Genomic DNA, 23524 nt, shown 5'->3' with positions numbered 1-23524 from the left:
CCTTAGAGCAAGCTGTGCCTTTACACCAATTTCAAAAATCAGTCCGACACCAGTCGCTGCACACAAAGAAGAGACCCAGAGACTGATAAAACATTCAGGGAGGTAAAGAGTGAATGAAAAGCACACAGGAAATAAAAAAAAAAAAAAAAACTGATAAAGTCCCGCTCTTTGCTATGAGATGAAGTGGACTCGGCTGTAATGCAAAACCTGGATTCTGAAGAGAAAATCTCTTCAAGGTGTGAAAAGCGCCCTGAAAATTTTTGTTATATTTGACAAAAATCCTCTGAATTTTGAAAGAAGCTGATATTTTCACAAACAAACAATCTTCCACGGGAGCACAAAAGGGTTCCACACAAAATCACAGCATCTGACTCATGTTTCCCAACCTTAGCAAGTTTGCCTGGCAACGCCAACACTAATGAAGATGAAATGAACCCAGCGTCAGAGGATGGGAATCGCATTTACCGCCCCAACTGTCTGATTTGGACATGTGTACTGCAGAGACAACAAAGCCTAATCACCAGCTGGCTAAAGACAGGACATTGTTGAGATGACATTCACACATTCTGCTGTGATGTTCGAGTAATTTGATTTACAAGCCAGACAGCAGCCAGCAGCTAAGAGAAGATGTGGTCATGAAGTACAAGAGAGCACCCTGCTGCCACAAGTGTGAAAGTGTAACGTCAACATCCACACGCATTTGGTTGGAAGCATCAAGGCTGCATTTTGACAAAAGTTGTCGTAGCAGAACATTTTTTTCACCGTAACCTTTTACACAAAAACAAAGTATAAAAATAGCACAAATGACAAAAAAATGTTTTTCCAATAGAACAACCCTAACACCTTGAATAAGGTGGTACATAAATAATTACTTGAAAACTAATTTTTTGATGATTTACCAGCTCATTTTTTTTATACATATGAGGCAACATTATATAAAACTCCTACATTTATGTAATGTTTCATAATTCCTGTCACCACTTTGACTTATTGGCTGAGATTTTACAAGGTAAAAATAAACCTGTCAGTGCTCTCTGGTGTGTAAACTGTGCAATCATGACAGTTCGCTGTCAGCATGCCCTCAAACCGAGCTTGGCATTTCTGTATAAGAAGTTCATGTTTACTGGTCGACAAACAGTTCATATTAATGTAGACATGCTTGTAATAAGCTAATATCAATAGTGGCAACATACTGATCTGTTTTTTTTTTTGTTTTGTTTTTTTTAACTGCACAGGAGATATGTCATCCCAGCTGTGTTAAAAACTATTTGCATTAAAATAAAGCATTTAAGAAAGAGTCTCATTGAGCATGAGATCTTTCCAGACATGCATCCAGTTCTGTTAGTCTGAAGACAATAAAGTGCATCTCCATTCAGGGATTAAACCTTTAAGAACCAGTCTGTGTCATTAAGTTAAATACAGAAGTTTTGTTTGTTTGTTTTTCAATAAAAATCCATTTTGTGACTTGGACATGACTCTACATTGTCTCTTCCTTTATAATGTGCAGGTCTATCAAATCCCACCTCCTCATTCGCTGCAGGTTGAGCACACCAGCTCGCTTACAAGTCTGCTGAGACACTGTAAAACTACTCTACACTACACAATGGCAAGTTGTAATATTGGAGTGACTCAGTCAAATCAGAAATCCCTTCTGAAGAAGAGGACTGATACATAAAGCCTCACCCTGCACCGTAGCAGGATCAATTCCTCGGGTTTGTTCCATTAGAAAGTCAATGTTTTTTAAATTGCCATCTGTATACTGCACTTTCAAAATGGAAATACTCAGCTCACTGAATTTTCTGCACAATATGTCTTCTGGCTGCCAACATGCAGACAGCTACACAGTTCTCCCTTTCAAACCCAATGTATATAACCGAGCTGCCTAATGATGTTCCTTCTTCCATAAATCAGAGGATTGTTGTTTCTGATATGAAACTCCTACAATTACAAAACCAAAAGCATAGTGACTTGCTTAAGAAATACAAATCTGGAAATGCACTCTTCATCTTAACAAAACCAAAAGTTCAAACCTCAAGAGGGCTGTTTAATTTTCTTACTACTCACTGATGATGTACTTTTGAATCAAATTTGAAAGTGCAAAGCCACACAATCAAATGTTAATTTTAAGTTGCAAATACCACATTAACAATAGCAGGAGCACCAGCCAAAGTATATGTGTAAAAAATGTATACTTAAAGTTAAAAAATAAAATAAAATAAAGATATATATATAAATAAACCATGCAACTTCACTGATGTTTGCACCTGTACAATACTGGAGTAAGCCTGCTCCCTACTGGACACACAGGGTAATGCCATTGATTGACCCATTAGTTACTTAAATGACAATGACCATATAACTGTTGCTTTACAAAACCCAATATATATCTAGAGTAATTCTATAAAATTTGTTCTGAAGTTTTTGAAGAATTAACTTTAGTCTTGGAGAGCAAGTACGGTTCGATTTAAACATCAAAACTACATTATGTTTATAAATGCAGTGCACAAACTGACATGAATGTTTTTCGTCCACTCAGACATAGTTTATGGACAAAATATTTGGTCATCGTTCTTAAACTGGGTATCAAAAAATTAATTAAGAAGTCTCCAACACCTGTGAGCACCAAATTCCATTTTTTCCCCCATTCTTATAAAACAAATAATCATAGAAATTCAACTTGCATATTTGTTCTCTTCTTATGATTTATGGCATAAAATTGTTCATAGTGCACAGGGCCACAGTGAGGAAGAATGTGACAGGAGCAGAAAATGCCAGGAAACTGCTTGAGGTTCTAAAGGCTAAAGTTTTTAAATCAAGACTGGGTGAAACACTAGTTACAGGACATTGTTATGAGTTTATAACTCATGATGTACAAGCTAATTCTTTTTGCAAATGTCCATAAGTAAATTTCATTTAAAGCAGTACATATAGTCCATACTGGCAAATATTATCAGAGACCATGAAACCGATTGTCACACATTCCCTTCTCCTCCGATGACACTCACCCAACTGGCAAACAAAGAAGACACTAAAAGACTTATTCAGACTTGACTATTGTAATGCCATGGCACCTCCCTGGGCTCCCAAAAAAATCTGTAAACAAACCTAAGACGATCCAAAATGCAGCAGCAAGTCTTCTCACCAAAACTAAAGGTAGAGGGCACATAACTTTATTCCTTTTTATCTGACTATTTATCTGATTTCTTGGTATGTCCCTTCTACATCCCTACGATGCTCTACCCCCAGACTGTTAAATGTCCCCCTTTGCAAAACTGAGACATTCTCCTCTCTGGTTCATCGGTTTGGTTCTGCAACAGTGCTTCAAAGACGGTCAGAGTAGATCACTTCGAACAAAACATTTCAAGTGTTTTTTATGCAGTTTCATTAAATTTACTGGTTCAGACATATGACCTTTATAGATGTTTATATTGCATTGTCTCACGTTTTTTGAAGAATGTTACACAATGTTTGAAGAAAATCAGAAATGTTTTAAACTTAATTTCAAAATCTACTGTCAAAATCTTCTGAAACACTCATAGCAAAGATCGGAAAGTCATCATTTGCTAAGGCAAAATGATGCAGTGACAGGTGTTGCTTCTGCAAGTCTATCTTAGACTGAACAACATAACCACCACCAGAGATCTGTGCTACGAAGCAGGATTTCAGGTTATCAAGGTAACTTCAGGTTTAACTCTGGGTTTTCGGTACGATAACAGTGGTTCACTTCTTACCAGGGGCCTGTACTATGAAGAGAGATCAACATACCCAGGATATCTTTCAGAGATCCGGCTTCACTAACCCTAACAATCGCACTCAGGATAACTGGTCCTACGACGGTGGTTATCAACTCACTAAGTCAACCCACGGTTGTCTGATCTGAGTATGAGCGTGTGCATATAAAATGGGCGGCGTTATCAGCATCTGACTAATCACGACTATGGACAAGTCTGGCTGCAGAGCAGCTCACTTTACCGCTGAGGAGCAGAATATCATCTGTACAAAATATCAAGAATAATATAAAAACATCATAGGAGCAAAAAGCAGAATCATTGCAGCGGCCAAAGTCAGGAAGGAATGCTGGCAGAAAACTGCTGACTGTGTGAATGCATAAGTTAATTGGTTTATAACATAATAAAAAATGATCCCTGTTCCATCATGAAGGCACGTATCAGACAATAGGCACATCTGAGAATTCCTTTTAACTAATTTGCTGCCTAATGTCGATACTTGTGGCATATCTGACATTTTTTTACTTTCAGCTGCAACCCTGGCAGTGTAAAAAGGACGTGGGAACGAATTAAGAACAAACAGAAACATAATGCAAAGTGGTGTAGCTTATTAACATTTCCTACAAACACAAGATTTACTGCTGAAGTCAGTTTACTGTTGCGGGGTGATATTGGTATTGAAAAAAATATGAAATAGCTTTGGCATTGCCTGTAGCCAACAGAGAAAAAATTAACGAAGGAAGACAGGAGCTCATAGAGATCCTCGTCAGGGTGCACTGTTTTGCCGGTCCCGAAAAACCCTCACACTCCTCAGTGATCCCTCACAATTCATGTTCTAATGTGTAGCAGGTCTTCAATAAATGCCGGAGATGCCATTTTGTTGAGAACTGCTTCGTTTTCTACTCCTTCTGAAGTTTTACGGTAGAGAACTGATTTTCAGTGGACAGTGTTTTTATACCCAGTGATCTCAACCTCGAACATAACCTGCTGCGGAGCAGGTTGGCTGTTCAGCGTAAGTTACCATGATGATGTACCCCGGTAAGAAGTGCACCACCATCATAGGACTGAAAACCCAGGATTTAACCTGAAGGTACCGCGCTTACCCCAAATCCTTCTTCGTAGTACAGGCCCCAGGTGTATCTTGGTGACTTAAAGTGGTAACTCGTGCTTAACTCCTAACCTGCTCCAATGCAGGATATGTTCTAGATAGGAGAGCAGCACATACAAAAAAAACCACCCACTGACCAATCAGTTCTCCTACAAAATGTTATCAGCATTCCAAGAAGATCCAGTGGAGCTCAGAGCACAGATAATGAGAGGGGAAGATATGAGTTTTTCAAGCTGCAAATGATTTCAAAAGCCATTTCATTGCTTTGTTTGCCTTTGTAGAGCGATATAATGCTAAAACAAAAACTGATTAAAACACAAAAGCCTTACAGCCTAATTGTTGACCATAAAATAGGTTACAATAAGTCAGTTTGATGTTTTGTTTTTTTTTTTGTTTTTTTACTCACTCTCAGAATGTTTAACACCACCAGGGTTGCACTGAAGCAATAAAACTGTGGTACACAACAGAAGAATAAAAACATTCATTTAATAGAACAAACTGCTAAAATTACAGTCAGATCTACTGGTGCCCTAACAAGCCTGTTAACATTCATACAGTATGCAGTTTTTTGCAGCCTTCCCTTCAACTGTGGCTACTGCAGCTTTGCTACTTTCAGTAAATCAATAATCACGCATTACTCACCTATCAATTCTGTGGGATTCTTCTCCATGAAGTGTTCGCAGAGCCTGATGAACATTGCAGTCGTCTCTTTTGAAGGGCATTCCCCATGGCTAAAACAAACAGAACGGCATTAGCCTTCAGTACATTACCACAGAATAACTACAATATAGCGAATCTGGACAAATTAGTTAAGTTTGTCACACTGAATTTATTAATACCCTTTACACTGAAGCTTCACATATTTGATCCCCTCTTTTTCAATGTCATTGCGGTCATAAAAGCGCGTAGTGTTCGTCAAATCCACAAGCAAACCCATCTTTACCTGAGGAAGACAAAAAGGTATGGTGAGACGTGGCTTTTCCGTGTTAGTTCAATACTTCTGCCTTGTTGAAGTACTTACTTTTAGACTTTTTAAAAAGTTGGACAGCATGCTCGGATGAAACCTGTTCTCCTCCGCCACTTGATCATCATATCTGGGACCCAACATTGTTTTCATTGGCAGGAATTTACCTAGTAGGGAAAACAGAAGGGTTAGAGCAGCAGTCCTCCTGGTCAGTGTAGGGACTCTAGCTTTATCCTTACGTTACTTAAGTCCTCCTCACATCTACACTTCTGTTCACTAATCAGATGGTATCTGAATGTGTCAGTTTCATGTCTGAATGAGCACTCAGCTAATTCTATAAAAGTTGCAACAGCAATCGTACTCATTCAGACCAAGTGGGATTTTTATATCACTTTGAACAAAGCACACGTCTGAAGTGCATGCAGTCACACTAACGGACAGGATTACACAAGTGGTGCACTTTGAGATGTGCAAGGCAATTTCAGGGAGTTTTTTTTNTTAACCTCAACATGTTTTTGGACTGTGTGGGAGGAAGCCAGAGAACCCACACTGCACAGGGAGAACATGCAAACTCCACGCAGAAAAGATCCTGGTGCCCCCACCGGGAATCGAACCGGCGACCTTCTTGCTGCGAGGCAACAGTGGTACCAACTGTGCCACCTTGCAGCCCAATAGGGGACCATTGTAAGACAATTCCTTAAAAATATTTGTATACTCAAGAGCCACATAAAAAACCTTCTATTGAGGTGATGGTTTGCAGAAGTGTGGCAGACACTTGGTGGCTTGTTCCATAACAGTGCAATTAGTGCCACAAAGTAGCGACACAACAGCTAATTTGGAATCTAGACATTTTAACGGTATAAAGGAAGTGGCCTTCTTTTTTTTTTTTTTTTTGCAAATACTACATAACTAACTACACCTGGGTCTCACTAAATAAGCAGGTGTGAGCACACAGAGTTATAACAACAAAAACAAGAATTTTGATGTCAAGAAATTGCAGAGTGGACCGTTCCCTCTGCTGCAAAAGAGCTGACTCCCTGCTATGTCATAAAGCTGCAGCAGCATATTGCTCCACAAAAAAAAAAATAATATTCCAAACTCTACTGCATGTCTAGAAGTGCAAGGATAAAAAAGCAAAAACAAAGGTGATTTCATACAAATGACTCACTCACACAGAGCAGTGTATACCTACTGTACATGTACGTACAAAGACACACAGTTTCCCCACGGGGCTATGAGGAGGGCAAAAGGAGGTTCTTACTTGTCCCACTCAGCCATCTCCTGGCACATTCTTTGGATCTCGCCTAACTTGGGTTGTAGGGTGACCTGTGTGACGCCTTTCACTGTGATGCCTTCAAGAAATACTGCACCCTGGGACAAAAAAAGAAGGAAAACAGAAGGTTGAACTTGGACTGAATTTTATGAAACACTCACACCCTCCTACACACTAAAGAGAAACATGTTGAGTACCAGTAGCACTTTTCCAAACAGCTGCGTCTTTGCTTTATGAATCCCTGTGTGCAGAGACAAGTAACAGGTAGCAAAATTACAAATCCTTATATTCTTTTGACCTCTCCACTTTTAAAACCATTCTCACTGAAAGCTTATTCAGAATGCAGCATATAAAAACCTGTTGCTCTGCATCACTTGCCAGGAAATTTGCCTCCTTACCCCCATGCTCCAATTGGCGACATCTGTGACACCTCATTGGCCATGTTTCCTAATCTCACTTCCTTCTCTTCAACGTGACCTTTTGATGCTCATTCTGCCAGATGAGTCCCGCAAACTGGCTCAGTATGATAATATACTCCCAATTAGACCAATGAAACAGATGTGGTATGATAATATATGTCACCTCAAGTAGAAAGTGGTTGAATGGTATGAGTATGAGTGGCCACAGTGAGAAAGAAAAGAGCAGTCATGATCATATAAATCTCATTTTGCAGCTCTTAATGTAGAATGGACTATGCACATCAGACAGCAGCACTACTGTTAACTTTCAACTATCTCAAACTACGGACACATTCACATCAGATTATCTTGTAATGAGGTCCACTGATTTGGGGAACAGGGTGTCTGTAGGGTTTAATGCAAAGAATGTGTGACCTTTTAAGGCTTTTTAATACCACACTGAATACAATCTAATAACTATCTTACAATTATACAAGATTATTAAAGCACAGTGGAAGCTTTTGTGCAAATGATATAGGCTACAGTTGTTCATTTTATTCTTATGTCACTATTTTCTGTTTTTCAAAATCCAAGAAACATAATTAACAAGACATGCCACGTTGCGGCAAGATGCCTCCGCTATCCAGTGAAATGGCAAATTACATTCATGTCTGTCCGGAGACAATGCACCAAATATCAATGTTACTGCAATAAGGGCGCCCCTATAGCTCACCTGGTTGAGCGGGCGACCCATGAAAAGGGGCTATAGTTCCCCAACACAGCGGTCATGAGTTTAACTCCCACTCACGACAGTTTGCTGCAGTTTTCTCCCTGTTCTTCACCCCCCTTTCTTGTCTCACTCTCTCATTGTCCGAACTAATAAAGGCAAAAAAAACACCAGAAAGAACAATCTTTAAAAAAAAAAAAAAAAAAAAAAGTTGCTACAATAAAGCTACAAATTAGAAGCAATGGATGCGTCCCACAAATCGTAAACCCAACAACACAGAAGACCTACTCATTCAGCAGAGTTTCAAGGTGGACACCCAAGATTAGTGACAACAATTCAGTATCTGACCAAATGTGTGACATGGTCCTTGTAGTCAGTTGAGTTATGATGTTTAACTAGTATTATTGCATGACATTTTGCCATAAGTCGCATATGAATCAGGAGTTATGACCACGACGTATTTTGAGACGTCCAATTGATTTTTGACCACAAAATTGTAATCAGTTCATCCTTAAGTCATGGTGGATGTGTTTTGTCATATCTGAAGAAACTCCAAGCAGTCAAGAGTTATCGTATTTAGCTGTCGCTGACACTGTGGTAAGCAATTAACAAACAAGCGTTTGCTGATGCTTTAATGCAAACTCAAAATATTTACTATAATTCAATAAAATTCAAGATTTCATGTAGTGGGATGCATCAACTTGTTTTTAGCTTCTGAAGAGGGACGTGACATAAAAAGTTTGAGGACCACTGGATTAATCTGTGTTTCATCCAAAATCAAAGAGAAGTATTTCTGCTTCTCACTTCAAAACTCAAGTGTTTCATTCAAGCAAATGTTATTTTCTTTGTAACAGCCAGCTGGCCACCGACCAGGCTGACTGTGAGGCAGGCCACTCAACCAAGAGACAGCCCTCCTTAATGATAGCCAAGTGATGCAGTCTGCAAGAGCTGCTGCTGCTGCTTCTGCTCTCTTTGGACCTTTCGTCTAAACCTGTCTTCTGCATAATTTCTCCACTATTAGATTTATTTTGATTTAGGCTTTAGTAATCTGAAGTAGTTGTTCTACTGTTGTAATTTGGACAAATGTTTCACACCTCATTGCAAACAATTGGGGATGATTAAACGATTCCAGTTTCCCCAAAACGCACAGACGTACATGATGGCAGGGAGGCAGCTTTTTATCTTATCTATCAAAGTTCCACGTTTGCCAGCAGCTGAGGAGATGGAAAGTGCAATTTTCTCTAAATTTGTGCATCAGACTTACTGAATTATTCTATAAAGCTTAATATGTGGCTCACGACTGAGAAGGGAGATCTCCCTACAGACCTGCCATCACACTGCATGAAATCCATGTCATGCGGAAAGGGATCAATGCATTTTCTACTTAACAGTCCATTTTCTGGAGCTACAAACAAGCCTTACCAGTTTTAGCTTCTCTTTCTTTCGTTTGCCCGGCGCTGACCCAGAGGAGCTGGGACCCGACTCCTGGCTAACCGTGTTACCATCATCATCCACTTCCCCGTCGTCGTCATCAAAGCACCATTCAGGCAGCGCAGGGGCAGGGGGCGTGTCCTCTTCGTCTCCATAGCGACGGAAAAGTTCTTTGAGGTAGTCTCCCTTGTAGATCCCTGGGGCCCGGGCCTGGCCAAAAGCAGCAACAGCTGCCTCGACACTGATAAGAAACAAAACAAAAAAGGCAGGGCATCTTAAAAGGAGCTTTATTTTTTGATTTGCTCATAGAGGTTCTGACTGCCCAAACCTTCATTAGGGCAACATGCATACATAGATCCTACAGATATATTTTGGTGAGTGTCTGTGGTTCTCATTTGATCTATTTGTCACCAGTAAAACTACAGGTGCAGGTATTAGGTGATTATTTCAATTGTATATCTGCCAAAAAAATAGCAATTACTCTGATGATAAACTAATCATTTAAGTCACCTTTTAATCAAAAAGTCCAAACAATGAATGGTTTCAGGTTCTTGGAGTTTAGGGTTTTAGACTACGAGCCAGTGTGGGACATTTTTTGGGTTCTAGGAATGTTGCAACTGCCTGAACATTTTAATGATCAAGCAATTAAATTGGAAAATAACTGTACAGCAGTATCTACTATTTAAAGGCTTCACACTTGACTACCTCTAAACACACTGAAGCAGGATGTGCAATGGTTGGTTTTGACACGATATTCTACATAATCCAGTGCAGAGAAAAAGGATCTGTAGCAGCTTTATATGGCTCAAATCAAGCTGCACGTCTGGTCCTGCACCTCTGCATTTAGACAGGAGACTGAGTAAACACGTGCTCACTGTTCTGGCTGGAGGAGAGACTTATACCCTTTTTTTATGTGTGTTCGTAGACAGCCAAATTGTCTTTTCTCAGGAACATGATGGGACTAAGCACTTTAGCAAACTAAACAAGTGACAATGGATAAAGATGCTCTTTTTTTCTTTTTTTTTGTTTTAACTCAGAAGTGATTCTTTAGGAAAATGGTTCCTTATGGGTGATCATCATTTATTAGAAAATCCCTGATTAGGATGACCTTTACTAACAGGAGACATTTCTAATGAATCACCTATTGACATCAGGCTATTTGGGCTAATGCAGTGCTCGTATAGCAAAATATTATATATGAGATAGTGGGAAAGCGTAATGTTCTACGTTGAGTTTATTGACTGTGTACATTAGGTTACGGTGTGTATACTGCAGTACTGCTGATTATCTCACAAGATAGTACTGTAACTCTAATAACAACTCATTTGATGAAGATTTAAAGTGAGTTTACATGAAGGAAAAGACACAAAAAATGAATCAGTGCAGATAATCTGATAGTTAAATTATCTTGGAACCCATGATACTAGATGACAGCTCTAAGTGCTCTCATTTTACAGGAAGTAGTGGGTGGTAAGAGGGTTTCATCCAGCCTCCATGTCTGCAGCTTCCAGGGATTCTGCTTTCTCAAACTGCTGCTTCACCTCTGATTAAAGATGCCTCCCCAGCTCTGCTGCTCAGCTGTTGTAAATTATTTATCTCTGTCGTTTTATGTAGTGACAAGCTCAGTCAATAGTAACCAACCAAGCTTCCTAGTAAAGCTTTTTTGTTGATTGTCACTATGAGAGTAGCTTCTCGTGCCGTTACACAGACAGCAGCTATCACGATGAGATGGAAATATTAGTGAAAAAAGACTGACAGGGCTAGAAGACCGAAACCACAATAATGGTGCAATCCACTGGGGGGACTCCATGTTGCATGCTTTGTGTTATCAACCAAGACAGTTGTGAAGGTTGTGCAGACAGTCTCCCAGCAGCCCGAGTGATCGAAGCGTGTCAGGCCTTACCTCCAGTCCATCTTCTCCACCAGGTATGCACATATCAGAAAGCCTGTCCGGTTGAAGCCATGCGTGCAGTGAACACCTTTGGGGAAAAAAGAAGACGGGCACAGGTCCAAAATTCTGAATTCCACTTTAAAATCACAATCATGTAAAATATGTAGCAATTAGCTAACACTCTTAGAAGTACAAAGGTAGAAAATGCTGAAGGTCATATAACCAATTTATTTTATTCCCCTTTCTGTGTGTAAAACCTTCACACAATCAATTTAATGTAGCATAATATGAACAAGGCATCATTATTTCAAAAGCCATGAGGTTTAGCACAATTTTATCCAATGTGATCTCCTCCCACATCAATAGCCTCGGTCCTCTTTAAGATATGCTGCGGCCAAGTCCATGTCTTTAGCAGGGGCATCAAGTCACACACTCAAAAGACCCACAAGCAGATCCTTGTATCCTTAGAGCAAGCTGTGCCTTTACACCAATTTCAAAAATCAGTCCGACACCAGTCGCTGCACACAAAGAAGAGACCCAGAGACTGATAAAACATTCAGGGAGGTAAAGAGTGAATGAAAAGCACACAGGAAATAAAAAAAAAAAAAAAAACTGATAAAGTCCCGCTCTTTGCTATGAGATGAAGTGGACTCGGCTGTAATGCAAAACCTGGATTCTGAAGAGAAAATCTCTTCAAGGTGTGAAAAGCGCCCTGAAAATTTTTGTTATATTTGACAAAAATCCTCTGAATTTTGAAAGAAGCTGATATTTTCACAAACAAACAATCTTCCACGGGAGCACAAAAGGGTTCCACACAAAATCACAGCATCTGACTCATGTTTCCCAACCTTAGCAAGTTTGCCTGGCAACGCCAACACTAATGAAGATGAAATGAACCCAGCGTCAGAGGATGGGAATCGCATTTACCGCCCCAACTGTCTGATTTGGACATGTGTACTGCAGAGACAACAAAGCCTAATCACCAGCTGGCTAAAGACAGGACATTGTTGAGATGACATTCACACATTCTGCTGTGATGTTCGAGTAATTTGATTTACAAGCCAGACAGCAGCCAGCAGCTAAGAGAAGATGTGGTCATGAAGTACAAGAGAGCACCCTGCTGCCACAAGTGTGAAAGTGTAACGTCAACATCCACACGCATTTGGTTGGAAGCATCAAGGCTGCATTTTGACAAAAGTTGTCGTAGCAGAACATTTTTTTCACCGTAACCTTTTACACAAAAACAAAGTATAAAAATAGCACAAATGACAAAAAAATGTTTTTCCAATAGAACAACCCTAACACCTTGAATAAGGTGGTACATAAATAATTACTTGAAAACTAATTTTTTGATGATTTACCAGCTCATTTTTTTTATACATATGAGGCAACATTATATAAAACTCCTACATTTATGTAATGTTTCATAATTCCTGTCACCACTTTGACTTATTGGCTGAGATTTTACAAGGTAAAAATAAACCTGTCAGTGCTCTCTGGTGTGTAAACTGTGCAATCATGACAGTTCGCTGTCAGCATGCCCTCAAACCGAGCTTGGCATTTCTGTATAAGAAGTTCATGTTTACTGGTCGACAAACAGTTCATATTAATGTAGACATGCTTGTAATAAGCTAATATCAATAGTGGCAACATACTGATCTGTTTTTTTTTTTGTTTTGTTTTTTTTAACTGCACAGGAGATATGTCATCCCAGCTGTGTTAAAAACTATTTGCATTAAAATAAAGCATTTAAGAAAGAGTCTCATTGAGCATGAGATCTTTCCAGACATGCATCCAGTTCTGTTAGTCTGAAGACAATAAAGTGCATCTCCATTCAGGGATTAAACCTTTAAGAACCAGTCTGTGTCATTAAGTTAAATACAGAAGTTTTGTTTGTTTGTTTTTCAATAAAAATCCATTTTGTGACTTGGACATGACTCTACATTGTCTCTTCCTTTATAATGTGCAGGTCTATCAAATCCCACCTCCTCATTCGCTGCAGGTTGAGCACACCAGCTCGCTTACAAGTCTGCTGAGACACTGTAAAACTACTCTACACTACACAATGGCAAGTTGTAATATTGGAGTGACTCAGTCAAATCAGAAATCCCTTCTGAAGAAGAGGACTGATACATAAAGCCTCACCCTGCACCGTAGCAGGATCAATTCCTCGGGTTTGTTCCATTAGAAAGTCAATGTTTTTTAAATTGCCATCTGTATACTGCACTTTCAAAATGGAAATACTCAGCTCACTGAATTTTCTGCACAATATGTCTTCTGGCTGCCAACATGCAGACAGCTACACAGTTCTCCCTTTCAAACCCAATGTATATAACCGAGCTGCCTAATGATGTTCCTTCTTCCATAAATCAGAGGATTGTTGTTTCTGATATGAAACTCCTACAATTACAAAACCAAAAGCATAGTGACTTGCTTAAGAAATACAAATCTGGAAATGCACTCTTCATCTTAACAAAACCAAAAGTTCAAACCTCAAGAGGGCTGTTTAATTTTCTTACTACTCACTGATGATGTACTTTTGAATCAAATTTGAAAGTGCAAAGCCACACAATCAAATGTTAATTTTAAGTTGCAAATACCACATTAACAATAGCAGGAGCACCAGCCAAAGTATATGTGTAAAAAATGTATACTTAAAGTTAAAAAATAAAATAAAATAAAGATATATATATAAATAAACCATGCAACTTCACTGATGTTTGCACCTGTACAATACTGGAGTAAGCCTGCTCCCTACTGGACACACAGGGTAATGCCATTGATTGACCCATTAGTTACTTAAATGACAATGACCATATAACTGTTGCTTTACAAAACCCAATATATATCTAGAGTAATTCTATAAAATTTGTTCTGAAGTTTTTGAAGAATTAACTTTAGTCTTGGAGAGCAAGTACGGTTCGATTTAAACATCAAAACTACATTATGTTTATAAATGCAGTGCACAAACTGACATGAATGTTTTTCGTCCACTCAGACATAGTTTATGGACAAAATATTTGGTCATCGTTCTTAAACTGGGTATCAAAAAATTAATTAAGAAGTCTCCAACACCTGTGAGCACCAAATTCCATTTTTTCCCCCATTCTTATAAAACAAATAATCATAGAAATTCAACTTGCATATTTGTTCTCTTCTTATGATTTATGGCATAAAATTGTTCATAGTGCACAGGGCCACAGTGAGGAAGAATGTGACAGGAGCAGAAAATGCCAGGAAACTGCTTGAGGTTCTAAAGGCTAAAGTTTTTAAATCAAGACTGGGTGAAACACTAGTTACAGGACATTGTTATGAGTTTATAACTCATGATGTACAAGCTAATTCTTTTTGCAAATGTCCATAAGTAAATTTCATTTAAAGCAGTACATATAGTCCATACTGGCAAATATTATCAGAGACCATGAAACCGATTGTCACACATTCCCTTCTCCTCCGATGACACTCACCCAACTGGCAAACAAAGAAGACACTAAAAGACTTATTCAGACTTGACTATTGTAATGCCATGGCACCTCCCTGGGCTCCCAAAAAAATCTGTAAACAAACCTAAGACGATCCAAAATGCAGCAGCAAGTCTTCTCACCAAAACTAAAGGTAGAGGGCACATAACTTTATTCCTTTTTATCTGACTATTTATCTGATTTCTTGGTATGTCCCTTCTACATCCCTACGATGCTCTACCCCCAGACTGTTAAATGTCCCCCTTTGCAAAACTGAGACATTCTCCTCTCTGGTTCATCGGTTTGGTTCTGCAACAGTGCTTCAAAGACGGTCAGAGTAGATCACTTCGAACAAAACATTTCAAGTGTTTTTTATGCAGTTTCATTAAATTTACTGGTTCAGACATATGACCTTTATAGATGTTTATATTGCATTGTCTCACGTTTTTTGAAGAATGTTACACAATGTTTGAAGAAAATCAGAAATGTTTTAAACTTAATTTCAAAATCTACTGTCAAAATCTTCTGAAACACTCATAGCAAAGATCGGAAAGTCATCATTTGCTAAGGCAAAATGATGCAGTGACAGGTGTTGCTTCTGCAAGTCTATCTTAGACTGAACAACATAACCACCACCAGAGATCTGTGCTACGAAGCAGGATTTCAGGTTATCAAGGTAACTTCAGGTTTAACTCTGGGTTTTCGGTACGATAACAGTGGTTCACTTCTTACCAGGGGCCTGTACTATGAAGAGAGATCAACATACCCAGGATATCTTTCAGAGATCCGGCTTCACTAACCCTAACAATCGCACTCAGGATAACTGGTCCTACGACGGTGGTTATCAACTCACTAAGTCAACCCACGGTTGTCTGATCTGAGTATGAGCGTGTGCATATAAAATGGGCGGCGTTATCAGCATCTGACTAATCACGACTATGGACAAGTCTGGCTGCAGAGCAGCTCACTTTACCGCTGAGGAGCAGAATATCATCTGTACAAAATATCAAGAATAATATAAAAACATCATAGGAGCAAAAAGCAGAATCATTGCAGCGGCCAAAGTCAGGAAGGAATGCTGGCAGAAAACTGCTGACTGTGTGAATGCATAAGTTAATTGGTTTATAACATAATAAAAAATGATCCCTGTTCCATCATGAAGGCACGTATCAGACAATAGGCACATCTGAGAATTCCTTTTAACTAATTTGCTGCCTAATGTCGATACTTGTGGCATATCTGACATTTTTTTACTTTCAGCTGCAACCCTGGCGGTGTAAAAAGGACGTGGGAACGAATTAAGAACAAACAGAAACATAATGCAAAGTGGTGTAGCTTATTAACATTTCCTACAAACACAAGATTTACTGCTGAAGTCAGTTTACTGTTGCGGGGTGATATTGGTATTGAAAAAAATATGAAATAGCTTTGGCATTGCCTGTAGCCAACAGAGAAAAAATTAACGAAGGAAGACAGGAGCTCATAGAGATCCTCGTCAGGGTGCACTGTTTTGCCGGTCCCGAAAAACCCTCACACTCCTCAGTGATCCCTCACAATTCATGTTCTAATGTGTAGCAGGTCTTCAATAAATGCCGGAGATGCCATTTTGTTGAGAACTGCTTCGTTTTCTACTCCTTCTGAAGTTTTACGGTAGAGAACTGATTTTCAGTGGACAGTGTTTTTATACCCAGTGATCTCAACCTCGAACATAACCTGCTGCGGAGCAGGTTGGCTGTTCAGCGTAAGTTACCATGATGATGTACCCCGGTAAGAAGTGCACCACCATCATAGGACTGAAAACCCAGGATTTAACCTGAAGGTACCGCGCTTACCCCAAATCCTTCTTCGTAGTACAGGCCCCAGGTGTATCTTGGTGACTTAAAGTGGTAACTCGTGCTTAACTCCTAACCTGCTCCAATGCAGGATATGTTCTAGATAGGAGAGCAGCACATACAAAAAAAACCACCCACTGACCAATCAGTTCTCCTACAAAATGTTATCAGCATTCCAAGAAGATCCAGTGGAGCTCAGAGCACAGATAATGAGAGGGGAAGATATGAGTTTTTCAAGCTGCAAATGATTTCAAAAGCCATTTCATTGCTTTGTTTGCCTTTGTAGAGCGATATAATGCTAAAACAAAAACTGATTAAAACACAAAAGCCTTACAGCCTAATTGTTGACCATAAAATAGGTTACAATAAGTCAGTTTGATGTTTTGTTTTTTTTTTTGTTTTTTTACTCACTCTCAGAATGTTTAACACCACCAGGGTTGCACTGAAGCAATAAAACTGTGGTACACAACAGAAGAATAAAAACATTCATTTAATAGAACAAACTGCTAAAATTACAGTCAGATCTACTGGTGCCCTAACAAGCCTGTTAACATTCATACAGTATGCAGTTTTTTGCAGCCTTCCCTTCAACTGTGGCTACTGCAGCTTTGCTACTTTCAGTAAATCAATAATCACGCATTACTCACCTATCAATTCTGTGGGATTCTTCTCCATGAAGTGTTCGCAGAGCCTGATGAACATTGCAGTCGTCTCTTTTGAAGGGCATTCCCCATGGCTAAAACAAACAGAACGGCATTAGCCTTCAGTACATTACCACAGAATAACTACAATATAGCGAATCTGGACAAATTAGTTAAGTTTGTCACACTGAATTCATTAATACCCTTTACACTGAAGCTTCACATATTTGATCCCCTCTTTTTCAATGTCATTGCGGTCATAAAAGCGCGTAGTGTTCGTCAAATCCACAAGCAAACCCATCTTTACCTGAGGAAGACAAAAAGGTATGGTGAGACATGGCTTTTCCATGTTAGTTCAATACTTCTGCCTTGTTGAAGTACTTACTTTTAGACTTTTTAAAAAGTTGGACAGCATGCTCGGATGAAACCTGTTCTCCTCCGCCACTTGATCATCATATCTGGGACCCAACATTGTTTTCATTGGCAGGAATTTACCTAGTAGGGAAAACAGAAGGGTTAGAGCAGCAGTCCTCCTGGTCAGTGTAGGGACTCTAGCTTTATCCTTACGTTACTTAAGTCCTCCTCACATCTACACTTCTGTTCACTAATCAGATGGTATCTGAATGTGTCAGTTTCATGTCTGAATGAGCACTCAGCTAATTCTATAAAAGTTGCAACAGCAATCGTACTCATTCAGACCAAGTGGGGTTTTTATATCACTTTGAACAAAGCACACGTCTGAAGTGCATGCAGTCACACTAACGGACAGGATTACACAAGTGGTGCACTTTGAGATGTGCAAGGCAATTTCAGGGAGTTTTTTTTTCACATTTCAGCACCAATATTAGCCCAAAAACATCACAGAGAGCAACAGACTCAGTTTGTGTTCCAAAATCACAAAACAATGTCTGTATTTACTTTCACATCTATGAAAAACTAAAAAACGTTAACAGAAATAAAACTTTACTGCACTGAAGAAAGACAGTGTAGATTAATCAGACACATCAATAATGAATGAAGCTGATGTAGTTTGTTTCCTCTTTCCTCTGACGTTACTAAACACCTGCAACATCAAACAGCAGCAGAATCCATAGAAGCATCTCCAAAGAGAGCGAGCTCCACATATTTACACATGTGGAATAACGGCAGGGTGAGTTCATCTTAAATAATTACAATTTCTGCTCACTCATCTCTGATTTGATAGAAAATATGTTATCACAAATAATGGATATGTTTAACATGTTTGTGAAATTTCAACTTATTATATTTAAAATTATCTGAGGTTACTTTTTTTTTTTTTTAACTGTCTGTTGACCCACTTGTGGCACGTTTTCCTCTGGTATTAAAATTTGAAGCTGGGTTTAAGCTACAGTATCTCAGGAACTATTAAAGACAAAAGCCTGAAATTTTCACTGATATTTCTCATCACATCATTGATTTCAAATCTGAAATACATCTGATTATGGGAGAGATGTCATATGAAAACAAATGTAAAGCTTTCATCGTTAAGCACCATTAATAAAAAAGTTATGAGACAGTAGTAAACCAGCGATATTCTCAGAATAACATGCAGCTGCATATCGCAATGACATACAACAAAACATATAGGATATTTCTTAAGAAAACAAAAATATCATTCGATAGCTTAATCAAAGTAGAGCAGAGTTCTGGAGTTTCAAAGTGGTACTCTAAATATAACTAAGATTGTTATTTATTGTTTTGTATGGGCATATTTTTCATTTTCAAACCCTAATTTGTAGACTGGAACTTTACCTATTACACCTTTTGAATTCATACACTTTAATCAAAAGAGATGCTTAAAAGGTAAACTCTTTTTTGTAGCAGTTACTACAAAGATACATGTACTCTCACGTTAACTTTCAGCACATGGTCCAGCTGGTCTTTAAGGCCAAATTTATTCCCAATAGAACACAAAGCAAGAGAATCTGTTTTGACTCCACCAGATGAGGATAAATTTACCACTAAAGTCTTGCTCACAAAGGTAAATCACATTAAGCTAAAACTTCACAGATACCATTTCAAATATTCAGAGTTTACTTTAAAAAACAAGTTCCAGTGAGCAGTCACACACAGAGTCAGTTTATCAGCTGCAGTTCAATCATATTTTAAATGGCCATCATCGATAATGGGAGGTTTATATTTTACTGCTGGTAAAGTAGGAGTTAGAATATTTTCACACATGGACAGAATTTTCAATGTTTAGGAAATCATAAATAAACTATACCATTAGTCATTTAGACAGCTTTATAAGATGTTATTAGTTTCGATTTAGTCTTTTGTTAATTAGTGCTTTATTATGTGTTATACACCACTTGATGTACTCTTGCGTGAATGGCAAACATGTCATGCTCTGTCCATCTCTGTGGTGGGTATGTCTGAATGAAGTCTTGAGATCTACGTCGGAGTGACAAAATGCCTTCATCAGAACAGATGGATGAAGCTCACAATGTTATGTATCCCATGTCTGAAAGGGGCTTTGCTGTTTTGCTAGATCGAGAAATAAAAAATGAAGTGGACAAGCTTGTCAGCAATTTACACAGTTACAACATTTCTAATTTCATATCAAAGTAAAGCAAGCGATCACTTCAAGCTGCAGTGGTTAGGGTTAGAAAAAAAGCAGAAAATAACACTATAATACCAACAGCAATTTCTATGTGTTGGCATACCTAAGTTGGGTCATAGCTAATAAAAGTCTGCAATAAAGTGCCTCCGATCCCATCGATGTGTTCAAATGTAGACTGTGTGAGCTGAGCTGGTGTTACAGCAGGGCCGGTGTGGAGAGGCTGTCAGGAAACAGCAGCTCACCAGGCTGCAGCCCTGTTGTTTGGACACGTGATGCTTGGACTGCAAAGTTTGCCAACTCAGAAGCACTGTCCTAAAGCACGTCTTCTAACCGAAAACATATCTCACACATTCAGCTTCGGTTCAAAATAAGGCAACACTAACAATTACCAAGAAGCTGAGCAGCGACAGCCTGTTATCCACAGGCGCCAAATCTAACATGAATACAACCACTTACGAACATCATTAGGAAAACATGGCAAATTAAGTTGACTTTCGGGGGGAAAAAATAGTAAGTGTACAAACTCATTGAAACATTTGAGCTTAATAAAACCGTTGGGGTAATTCACTGAATATGGCAACCCAACTTTAATTCATTAAAAACCAATACTGCCTTTGGAGTGTACAGCTCGCTTACATAGATGCTAACTTAGCTGTTTGTGTGTGACTGAAAACGAGCCCAGACAGTGGCGGGCTGCTGCTCACATCAGGAGGTTTGAAAAATGAACGGACAAAACCGTTTCAGAACAGGCAAAAAAAGCTAAGTTCTACCAGCACAACAAACCAGACTCTCCGGTGCACGCAGCGACCTAACGGTTCCCCCTAACTTAGACAGGGAACCCAACACTGTGTGCTTCAGGTTGCACTCACCTGCCACCGGCTGGCCTCTTCTTGGACAGTTGCGCCATCGAGGAGGTGGTCCAGTGTGTGACATGTTCAGGAGAGGGTGGTAAGAACCAAAACTTTCTATCACTGGCCCGTGTCTCGATGCTTCCTCTCTCTCACACACACAGCACGGATCCCGGGTTACTGCTTAGCCGAGCACCGCGGACTGAGGGCCCTGCAGCCACTAATTCATCAGAACCATCCAACAAGTTAAAGCCCGGTCAACCTTCTGGCGGGCCGGCAGACATTTACACCAAACATAGGTCGCTACGACTCACTGCACACCAGCATCCCAAAAGCTGAGTGATATTTTCTGTTTGTCTACCTTAATTCCAGATTGTTAGCAGTTAGCCAGCATAACCTCAGTAGTCATCAACAGAGCTAGCCAGCTGGAGCTAACGTTTCTTCCTCGTTAGTGGTTTATACAGCAGCTTGCTGGCGCATCACCGCCCCCTACCGACTGGAGGATGGAACATTGCAATGGCATGTTTTTTAAAAAGGAAATGGAAAAAAAAAGATGAAATAAATAAATCTCTGTATTTTAACTCTGTTTCCTACCCCAATTATGTCATCGTATATTCTTAGTATTGCATCTCCAAAGAAATCCCCACAGCTAAACTTGGCTCAGCCTTCTTTACTGCTGATGACTGTTCTTTCCCGTTCTCTTCTTCGCCACTATTTTTCAGCTGCTCATGCTGAACTTTCAGGAGAATCACAGTGTGTGCAACAATCAGTTGGGTGTCTCTAGCTTTGTGATGAGGCCAGCTGCTGTTGGGAAAAAGCTGCTCCTGTTGCGTGAAGTTTTGGTCATGATGGATTGCAGCCTCCTGCTTTATGTCCACAATGGAAAGGTAAACCACGATCTTTCTCACAAACCTCAGGGTCCTCCTGGGTCCTATTAGGATGCCTCCTGGGTGACTTTCTTTGGATGTTTTCCTGGCTCATTCACCAGCGAGGAGACCCCTAGACAGACCTAGACCTCACTGGAGGGATTATACTGTATACCTCATCTGGCCTTGGAACACCTTATAGGATTTCCCAGAAGGAAGCAGAAAACATGATGGAGAGAGGGATGTCTGACATCCACAACAAAACTCCAAAATGCAAACGAAAACAGACAACAGAAAAAGCATGAAAACCACTGTTTATGCACTTTATTTAATAGTTCTTTTACTGTAATGTTGAGCCACAGAACCATTGGTCATGTTTGTTCTTGTTGCTTTATGTTACATTTTTCAAGAATATTAACAGTTTTCATGGTGCTTGTAATATATTGGATATTTATTGACAGTAACAATGTCCTTTGGTAATCAATGAAGTTTGAACTGTTTGACAAATCAAATTAGTTTGGCTCTGCATTCGATCATGTCTGTGAACAGAAAGTCTATAGTATAATCACTTCTGCTCCAGTTTTAAGGAACAAACAATAAATACTTTTGTGGAGTGCATGTCATTGTGACACGTGATCCATGTGATAAAATAAAAATTACACCTTTACAGCAAGCTTACAGCGAAAGCATGCAACAAAATTTACAGTGACAAAAATACGAAACAACATAAAATCCTATTATAAAACATAGTTAATAGTATTTTTTTACAACAAAATATCAAAGTAAAACCAGGAGTGACTAAAAATATTATAATACAGACTGTACATGCACATTTTTCATTCATTCAGCTCCTACTGCATAATGTAAGTGTTAGACAATCATCATCAAACAATAATTTTTCTTCGCTTTCATTTCATAGCACCAGGAAACATAAAGCCACACACTGTCATGGAAGTCCACGGGAATATTAAACCACATCTGCTTTGTTCAGAGCTGAATGACTTATCTTGACTCAAGGAATGTCCAGACAGTTATGTTTCCCTTGCCCTCACCTGCTTTGGTCTTGTTCAAACATATCCAAGGTGACATATACAGTTTTCAGTGTTGCCTTTTCTTGATTTTTCGCTGGAATACGCTTGGATTGTTTACTGGTCCTTGGAGAAGACACTTCTCCAGAACTCTGACTTCGATATGGGTTGAATGGGCTGCTCTCTGAGGAAAGAAACGCTGTGGATTCTGTAGGAGAGGATGAATGCTGTGTCTCTACAGGTTCAACTGGCCTTTCAGCTTGTACACATGGAGCGAGAATGATGACTGAGTCAGTGTACTCCTCTGTCTGCTCAGTAGTTGGGTTACCATTGCAGTCTGCATCTGGAGGAGGTGTGGACGCTCTCGAGGTTTCCTCAGTGTAAACTGTGTCACAGAAGCTTGCAGATGGATGGAACGGCTGGAATGGGCACATCCTCTGTAGACAAACACACACACACACACACACACACAGTGTGAATGAAACCATACAACACACTGCCTTCTAAATAGTAAAGTTCATTCAGGACAAAAAAACCCGTTTCATCTTAAACCTCAGGTGCAGGCTTTACCTCCTATAAAGACTTCACCATTAGACGTCACTGAAAAAAGTGAATGAAAAAGTACACACTATGTACACAACAGAGGTGAGCACACACCATCATCTCAATGTCAAATGGTTCTAAATTGTATCATCTTTCAATAACTGCATTATTTCTGATTTGAACAGTAGAGTATTTCAACCT

The 23524-nt window shown here is 39.3% G+C and overlaps 2 protein-coding genes across 3 annotated transcripts in view; both read right to left on the bottom strand.

Moving 5' to 3' along the window:
• Window positions 1–21310, bottom strand: part of rngtt (RNA guanylyltransferase and 5'-phosphatase) — a 117588-nt gene extending 96278 nt beyond the window's left edge. Inside the window, exons 1-7 of one of the 2 annotated variants that reach the window (XM_008284375.1) lie at window positions 20908–21310; window positions 17840–17949; window positions 17658–17761; window positions 17461–17549; window positions 11533–11608; window positions 9621–9870; window positions 7062–7171 (exon numbers count right to left, since the gene is read on the bottom strand). In XM_008284375.1, coding sequence (XP_008282597.1) covers window positions 7062–7171; window positions 9621–9870; window positions 11533–11608; window positions 17461–17549; window positions 17658–17761; window positions 17840–17949; window positions 20908–20971 — 803 coding nt within the window. In that variant the 5' untranslated portion in view covers window positions 20972–21310. Of the gene's footprint in view, window positions 1–5478; window positions 5568–5675; window positions 5780–5857; window positions 5969–7061; window positions 7172–9620; window positions 9871–11532; window positions 11609–17460; window positions 17550–17657; window positions 17762–17839; window positions 17950–20907 lie in introns of those variants that run through there. The other variant, XM_008284368.1, reaches the window with a different exon arrangement.
• Window positions 21311–22061: 751 nt separating this feature from the next.
• The window catches only part of LOC103359132 (interleukin-6 receptor subunit beta-like), a 16083-nt gene continuing 14620 nt past the window's right edge, over window positions 22062–23524 (bottom strand). The window contains exon 16 of the mRNA XM_008284356.1: window positions 22062–23217. Within this exon, the coding sequence (XP_008282578.1) occupies window positions 22801–23217 (417 nt within the window). The 3' untranslated portion in view covers window positions 22062–22800. The remainder of the gene's footprint in view (window positions 23218–23524) is intronic.

Source organism: Stegastes partitus, unplaced genomic scaffold (assembly GCF_000690725.1).
Source record: "Stegastes partitus isolate 25-593 unplaced genomic scaffold, Stegastes_partitus-1.0.2 Scaffold9, whole genome shotgun sequence".
In the NCBI taxonomy this organism is placed as follows: Eukaryota; Metazoa; Chordata; class Actinopteri; family Pomacentridae; genus Stegastes; species Stegastes partitus.
This window is presented reverse-complemented; position numbering and strand designations above follow the sequence as displayed.